Source organism: Vigna umbellata, chromosome 3 (genome assembly GCF_029865625.1).
Source record: "Vigna umbellata cultivar VRB3 chromosome 3, Vumbellata_1.0, whole genome shotgun sequence".
Classification (NCBI taxonomy): domain Eukaryota; kingdom Viridiplantae; phylum Streptophyta; class Magnoliopsida; order Fabales; family Fabaceae; genus Vigna; species Vigna umbellata.
The window spans coordinates 1,890,961-1,899,464 of NC_142167.1; the positions used below are offsets into that span (position 1 = coordinate 1,890,961).

The 8,504-nt window shown below is 40.6% G+C and overlaps 1 protein-coding gene and 1 pseudogene across 1 annotated transcript; both read right to left on the reverse strand.

The window, feature by feature from the left end:
• Positions 1–1,836: 1,836 nt before the first annotated feature.
• On the reverse strand, positions 1,837–2,273 carry LOC148201392 (large ribosomal subunit protein cL38-like). Its single transcript, XM_088110409.1, has one exon. The coding sequence runs from the start codon at positions 2,256–2,258 to the stop codon at positions 1,968–1,970; it is 291 nt and encodes a 96-aa protein (XP_087966535.1). The 5' UTR covers positions 2,259–2,273; the 3' UTR covers positions 1,837–1,967.
• A 2,088-nt stretch (positions 2,274–4,361) lies between these two features.
• On the reverse strand, positions 4,362–6,990 carry LOC148201393 (pentatricopeptide repeat-containing protein At4g38010-like; annotated as a pseudogene).
• Positions 6,991–8,504: the final 1,514 nt, after the last annotated feature.

The window sequence follows — 8,504 nt, forward strand, 5'->3', positions numbered from 1 at the left end:
AGTTAATAAGAAATGATTAAATTAATTTCAAAGAGACCACATTAATATTAATTAGTATTTTGGAAATAATTTTTCTTGTCTATCAGTGTAAAAAACAAATTTAATTCATCATTATAAATTTAGAGATTAGATGGTTCATGCTTCTGTACTGTTATCGAATCATGGATTAATTTCAGCAAAGGTGTCTGCAAAAGGGGAAGCCCAAAAGGTATAGAAAGAAAAGACCAGGCCCAGTAAAGTTCGTGAAGAGGGAGGATGTTTCCTTCTGTACCCTGTCAATTTTCTTTTTACACTCTTCAAAACTTTCCAGAATAATGTAGTGTAAGGAAAAAATTAAGATTTAATCCTTTTTGACGTCCCTATTTGTGTAGGAATGTCTCAGATAGGTCCTCGTTTTCTAAAGTGTATCAAAATGGTCCTTAATTTTGAAAATTGAGATCAATTGAGTCCTTCCCGTTAAGTTGGGTGGACGGCGTTAAAAAAATTGATGAATGAGATGCTGAGATGACGAACGAACGCTCGTCCACCAGCGAACGAACGCTCGGCGACCACCGAACGAACGGTCGTCCCGTGTGGAACGAACGGTCGTCCAGCGGTAAGAGGTCGACGAGCGTTCGTTCGCTGGTGGACGAGCGTTCGTTCGTCATCTCAACATCCCACTCATCAATTTTTTTAACGCCGTCCAGCCAACTTAACGGAAAGGACTCAATTGATATAAATTTTCAAAATTAAGGACCATTTTGATACACTTTAGAAAACGAGGACCTATCTGAGACATTCCTACACAAATAGGGACGTCAAAAAGGATTAAACCAAAATTTAATGGATGGAGGAGGAGGAAATGGTAAAAGTCAAGGAAAGACAGTTTTAATAAGAAAAAAAAATACACTGTTACAACTGTGTCGGGCCATTTTGCTTCTGAGTGTTGGCATGCAAAAGGAAAATAGACCAAAAACAAATGTGGCTCGAGATTCTGATTAGGATCCAGTATTGTTGGCGGTGACTGATCTCCCTATTTTGGTATTTTAATACTGGTTGTTAAAACTATATGACTGAGTAGAGAGAGGTGCTGAATGAATTTGACATTAGCAAAATAATTAAGATTAGAATTGCATACATTAGCACTCTGTTAGCAGAAGGAATGGAAAATACTGTGATTAAGAGAAAGGATGGGAAGGCAACACATATACAAATGATAAACTGATTCTTTAGACCCACTTGCAAAGAATACGACTTCTTAAGTCAAGATAAAAGCAGCTGAATTATGCTGTCTGAGTGTCTGAATTTATAAAACTGAGAAATGAAATACGAATTGTTTCCTTTTGAGAACTTGGATTAAGGGAGAGTATTCTGGTTAACACAAGCGTGTGGTAATTAACAGCTTTGTTATGTTCTATTTCTGCAGTAACTACTTTCCATTACACATATTTACACAGACCCTTGGTCAGACTGTACATTCAAATATATTTCCTACTGCCTTAGTTTTAAGTTGAAGGTGTTCGATATTGGTCCACTTATGCCTCTTTCTTTAATTTCTCTAGTATATGTATACATGCGAGAACATAGCTAAGTGGAGAAAAGAAATAAGGGACAAAAAAAAATGTGAAAAAGAAAACTGTAAGAAGAGTAGTGCAGAAAGAACATCTGTCTACAAGAATTCAGAAATATAAAGGTAAAGGAAGTTGCAAAGGGTTCCTGAGTGTGTAGGGAGAGTGTCTAGTTTTAGTCTAAAAATTGACGTATACTAGACGCATTCAGAAAACCTAACCATCAGTTCGCAAATTAATCGAATTCTCGTGCTCACCGTACCTAAGAAAGTGAATTCATCCAAAACAATTGCACAGATAAAAAGTTTCATTTGAGATTTAAACAAGAAATATAAGATAAAATGTTTAAAGAGTAGCGAATATGAGGCTTGAAGAAAACAGAGAAAGCATGAAAACGACGACGCAGTACCGAGTGAGTGGCTAGGCAGAGGGAGGCGGAGGAGCAGCGGAAGCAGAAGAAGCGTCAGCAGGAATAACGAGAGTCCAATCCGGAGGAAGAGGAGGCATAGGATCGTACACAGTTGGCTTGCGGTTTATATCCCATGGCTGCGTCTTCCGTGGCCGAGTCTTCATGTGATGCGCAGTCGCTTTCTTCTGCGGCCGAGACGAACACACTATCGTCAATCCTCCGTCACTTCTCTTTCCAATTCCCAGTGCTTGTGGTGGCGCCATCACCACTCCACACCCAAACATGCTTGACGACGACGACATCCTTCTCTCTTCTCGCTTTTCTCTTTTCTCTTCTATTGTTTCTCAAACACTCATCTCTTACCGGTTTATCCCTCTCAGATATTTTTCCAAAACTTCCCAATTTACCCTTCGAATTTTGGTTCGGAGGTACAAGGCCCAAAGGTTATTTGCTTTTTCCCTCTTCGACATTTTCCTCCTCCATCCATTAAATTTTTCCTTACACGACATTATTCTGGAAAGTTTTGAAGAGTGTAAAAAGAAAATTGACAGGGTACAGAAAGAAACATCCTCCCTCTTCACGAACTTTACTGGGCCTGGTCTTTTCTTTCTATACCTTTTGGGCTCCCCTTTTGCAGACACCTTTGCTGAAATTAATCCATGATTCGATAAAAGTACAGAAGCATGAACCATCTAATCTCTAAATTTATAATGATGAATTAAATTTGATTTTTACACTGATAGACAAGAAAAATTATTTCCAAAATGTTAATTAATATTAATGTGGTCTCTCTGAAATTAATTTAATCATTTCTTATTAACTAGTGTAACACCTGTAACATCCCAAAAATACAGTAAAATCATATAATAGAATTAATTACATTAAATGATAAACCAATTCAGTTTTATATTAAACAAGCGAACGCTCTTGACCGAACGGCCTTACATAGAGTTGCCAAAAGTGAACTGTACAAGATTCAAGGGAGAGGAGGCTGCTAGTTCTTGTTTCATTTCAGCAATAGTCATAAAAAATAAACTCAAAACATACGTGTACTTTTCGATGAAAACGACACATTCCGGAATAGACAATTTCTGAAACCACCACTTAACTAACTATGCAAGTACTTGGTCAAACAACTGCTTTAATTTACACAAGTCGTGTAAATTATGTTTATTTTCAAGAATTTATCTTCTATAAAATTGGAATCTCATTTGGAAGAAAATAAAAAAATCAGCATGCTCATGCTTCAGGAAAACTACTACCAGTAATGGTAGAGTTCTTCTATTATTATGACCACGTGCCATTGAATGAGTTGACGCATTCCGTATCTGAACTTACCCAAGTGGCTTCTATTTCTATTATGTTTGTCTCATGTCAGAGCTTGTGGCATAGTAACTACTGTCGTCAAAGTTCAGGTGACCATTGACCGATCGCTCACAATCATAAACATTAAACGTTGTCACTGTCACGGGCAAGACAAAATTTCCCTTTGGCCCCTAAAAGAGGGTACCTATGAAACCATCTTGCTCCTGAGCTGCTTCTCAATGCATAAGCTTAAGCTTAATTTGGCAAGGAGTGACCCCGTATCTTTTCCATAAATGCAGTGCTCTCGCGTTGTAACTATTATGAACTTCCATATCAAGTCCCAATCTGGCCTGGTTTGAGCATAGACAAGTCTAGGCTTTGTTACCAAAGTAGGCAAAAATGTGGTATTTATTACCAAAGTAGGCAAAAATTGACTAAAAGTGAAGTCGTGGGGGATCCAAACAACTTCAAATGAAGAAGTCGTGACCCCCCTGCACGACTTCACACTGTTCATAGCAACAGTGTTGAAGTCGTGCACCCCAAAAACGACTTCTGGGTCCTGTAATCGATTACCATTTTTTGGTAATCGATTACACAATGTTGAAATCCTGACCCATGCAAGACTGAAAATGGACGAGCGTTCACTGAAAATGGACGAGCGTCCACTTCTTCTGCCGAGCGTCCACTGAGCGCATCTCGACGACGCTCGTCCAGACAGGTAGAGAGAACGCTCGTCCAGAAAGCTAAGAGGACGTTCGTCCATCTAGCTAAGTGGACGCTCGGCAGGAGAAGTGGACGCTCGTCCATTTTCAGTGAACGCTCGTCCATTTTCAGTCTTGCAGGGGTCAGGATTTCAACATTGTGTAATCGATTACCAAAGAATGGTAATCGATTACAGGACCCAGAAGTCGTTTTTGGGGTGCACGACTTCAACACTGTTGCTATGAACAGTGTGAAGTCGTGCAGGAGGGGCACGACTTCTTCATTTGAAGTCGTTTGGGCCCCTCACGACTTCCCCATTTTCGTAAATTTGGTTGAATTTGCCCATTTTGGTAATATTATAGGCAAATATGCCTAGTTTGGTGCAAAAACCGACAAGTCTAAAATGATTTAGAGACACTTTATAGAATGCACCATTAGAAGTTGTTCAAGTCCATAGACAAAATACGTGAGCTCAGGGTCAAGTGTGCTTGTCTGATTAGCAGAGGGTATTAATATGCCCCTCAGAGTATATTTGATTGGCAAGGATGTCCAATAGTACGTAAATATCCTCACTTTGAGGATGATTACTGTCTCCAACTAAAAATTCATGACTCTTACCATCCACCCTTATAATGCTAGACCCAGGAGCCTTGCTTATTCCTTTCTCCTTCATCAGTCTCCTAACATTTCTCACGTCAGCCCATTTCTTGTTAGAGGCATACAGATTAGAAAGAAGCACGTATATGCCACTATCTTGAAATTCAAAATTCTGCAGTGATTTCAAGATTTCTTGGGTGAATCCAACATTCCCGGTTTTTGCACCAAACTAGGCATATTTGCCTATAATATTACCAAAATGGGCAAATTCAACCAAATTTACGAAAATGGGGAAGTCGTGAGGGGCCCAAACGACTTCAAATGAAGAAGTCGTGCCCCTCCTGCACGACTTCACACTGTTCATAGCAACAGTGTTGAAGTCGTGCACCCCAAAAACGACTTCTGGGTCCTGTAATCGATTACCATTCTTTGGTAATCGATTACACAATGTTGAAATCCTGACCCCTGCAAGACTGAAAATGGACGAGCGTTCACTGAAAATGGACGAGCGTCCACTTCTCCTGCCGAGCGTCCACTTAGCTAGATGGACGAACGTCCTCTTAGCTTTCTGGACGAGCGTTCTCTCTGCCTGTCTGGACGAGCGTCGTCGAGATGCGCTCAGTGGACGCTCGGCAGAAGAAGTGGACGCTCGTCCATTTTCAGTGAACGCTCGTCCATTTTCAGTCTTGCATGGGTCAGGATTTCAACATTGTGTAATCGATTACCAAAAAATGGTAATCGATTACAGGACCCAGAAGTCGTTTTTGGGGTGCACGACTTCAACACTGTTGCTATGAACAGTGTGAAGTCGTGCAGGGGGGTCACGACTTCTTCATTTGAAGTTGTTTGGATCCCCCACGACTTCACTTTTAGTCAATTTTTGCCTACTTTGGTAATAAATACCACATTTTTGCCTACTTTGGTAACAAAGCCAACATTCCCATATGTATTACAGGCACTCAAAAGCGCTCCTATGATCTGCACATCAGGGGACATGGGCATTGTCTTTATCAACTCCACAGCTTCCTCCACCAGTCCAGCTCTGCAGAGTAAATCAACCATGCAGCCGTAGTGTTCTAACCAGGAAGAAAGGTTGTAGAGGGGACTTGACATCTCATTGAAATACTTTCGGCCTTCGCTGACCAAGCCAGAATGGCAGCAAGCTGTTAAAACAGCAAGAAATGTCACTTCATTAGGCTTTGCACCTGACACTATCAAATCTTTAAATAGCTTCAATGCTTCCCTCCCAAGTCCATTTATTGCTAGGCCACCTATATAGGCATTCCAAGTACGGATATTCCTAGAAGGCATTCCACTGAAGATACGCTACGCCATGTCTACACAACCACACTTTGCATACATGTCAACCAATGTAGTTCCTATATGAACATCCCACTTGATACGGCATTGATCAATGTACTGATGGACCCATCTACCGTAGTCAAGAAGCCCAAGGCTGGCACAAGCAGAAAGCACACTAGTAAGTATAACTCCATCCGGCTCAAAACCTGAGCCTTGCATTTGGCAGAACAAGTCCAGCGATTCACTGGGATACTGGCACTGCACTAACCCGCTTATCATACTAGTCCAAGAAATAATATCTTTCTCAGGTATCTCATCAAACATTTGCCTTCCATCAGTGACAGACTCACACTTCATATACATATCCAACACAGCATTGCATACCACCAACTCCTTCCCGAACAGACATTTGAGACCCAACCCATGAATTCCTTTCCCCAAATTTAAACAACCCAATTTCCCACAAGCCCCAAGTATGCTGACAAAGGTTGCCACATTAGGTTCCACATCCATTCTCAAAAACAATGCGATGGCCTCATTAAACAACCTAGCCTTGACATACCCAGATATCAAGCCAGTCCAAGAGACCACGTCTCTCACAAGCATGTCATCAAACACCTTGCCAGCACCAACAGTGTCCCCAGAAATGCAATACACATGGACAAGAGTGTTTTGCACATAAATGTCGCACCACAAGGCAGTCTTCAAAGCTACGGAATGAAACTGTTTAATCTCTACAATCCCATAAAACTTAGCACAAGATTTCAAAACTGCTGGGATAGTGTACACATCAGGCACAAAACCATTCCTAACAGTCCATCTATAAATCAGGATTGCAAGCCAGGGTAAGTGGCCAGAGGCATAGCCAGAAATCAGCAAATTGCAAGGGAAAGAGCTCAAGTTCCAATCAAATTGCTTCAGGAAATTGCAAGGGTAATGAACATCTGTAACATGTTTTCCCAAAAAAATTGCAGCCTTGGAAATAACCAAGTCATTGGCAACAAGGGCAGAAGTCAATAGATGCGCATGAATTTGCTTGAAGGATCTCAAGCCATTGCTCTTGTGAATCAAATCCAAGAGAACCGATTTCAGAGATTGCCCAGCCTTGCTCATGGTAGTGATCAGTGCTCAAACAATCCATCCAAAATCTTTCACTGTTTATGAGTGGACATAGCCACGCTTAGTTATTGGCACACAAGGTTATCAAAATCACAAGGAGTTTACGTTCCCACACCCTCTAACCTTGGTGTATTAGTAATTTTGAGCGTTCGGTCTTAAATTGGATTCTTAGGTTTGAATCGAGAGCGTTCGGTTTTTGTGCAATAGTGATTATAAGCGTTCGTCCAAAATTGGTATTCTCAGGAAGTGATCTTGAGCGTTCGTTTTGGTGAATTAGTGATTGTAGTCGTTCGTCCTTAATTTGGATTATTAGGTTTGGATCATAAGCGTTCGGTCTTGGGTATTAGTGATTGATAGCGTTCGACCTGGATCAGGTATTTTGAGGTTTAGATTGTAAGCGTTCGGTCTTGATGTATGAATTATTATTAGCGTTTGATCTTGATCTGATAGTGAACGTTCGATCCTGATGGTGATTATTCTAAGTTAGTGATCGTTCATAGAGAACGTTCGGTCTCGATGATGTTTGTCCTCAGGTAATGCTCGTAAAAACTTAGCGTTCGATCTAGATGAGGTTTGATCTTTGACCGATCGTCCAAACAGTGTTCGAATAATAGTATTCAGTCTAATAGAGTTCGCTGTTTTAGCGTTAAGTCTAAGTGCTCGATCTTAACGTTCGTTCAATAGTGTTCGACCTAATAGTATTCTGTCTATCAACGTTTGGAGTTTTAGCGTCCAGCATAAGTGCTTGATCTTAGCGTTCGTTCTTCAGAAAGAACACCTGATTTAAAAGGTTTAATCCTTTAGTAGAATTTAAAAGGTTTAATCCTTTAGTAGAATTTAAAAGGTTTAATCCTTTAGTACATCCCTATTTATGTACGAATGTCTCAATTGGGTCCTCGTTTTTTAAAGTGTATCAAAATGGTCCTTAATTTTGAAAATTGATATCAATTGAGTCCTTTCCGTTAAGTTGGGTGGACGGCGTTAAAAAAATTGATGAGTGGATGCTGAGATGACGAACGGACGCTCGTCCACCAGCAGACGAACGCTCGTCCACCAGCGGACGAACGCTCGTCGACCACCGAACGAACGAGCGTTCGTTCGCTGGTGAACGAGCGTTCGTTCGCTGGTGGACGAGCATTCGTTCGTCATCTCAGCATCCACTCATCAATTTTTTTAACGCCGTCCAGCCAACTTAACGGAAAGGACTCAATTGATATCAATTTTCAAAATTAAGGACCATTTTGATACACTTTAAAAAATGAGGACCCAATTGAGAAATTCGTACACAAATAGGGATGTAGTAAAGGATTAAACCTATGGAATGATATATGGTGAAAGATGAACAATATATGAGATGAAATAAAAATATGAATGTATGATGAATAGTGATTGATGAACAGTATCTGAGATGATATGAAAGTTATGAATGTGAACGAGCGTTCCAGGCAGGAACGACTCATGGATGAATTATGAGAATTTTTAAAGTATGACCGTGGCCAGACTTAGCAGGCGATTCGATCCTG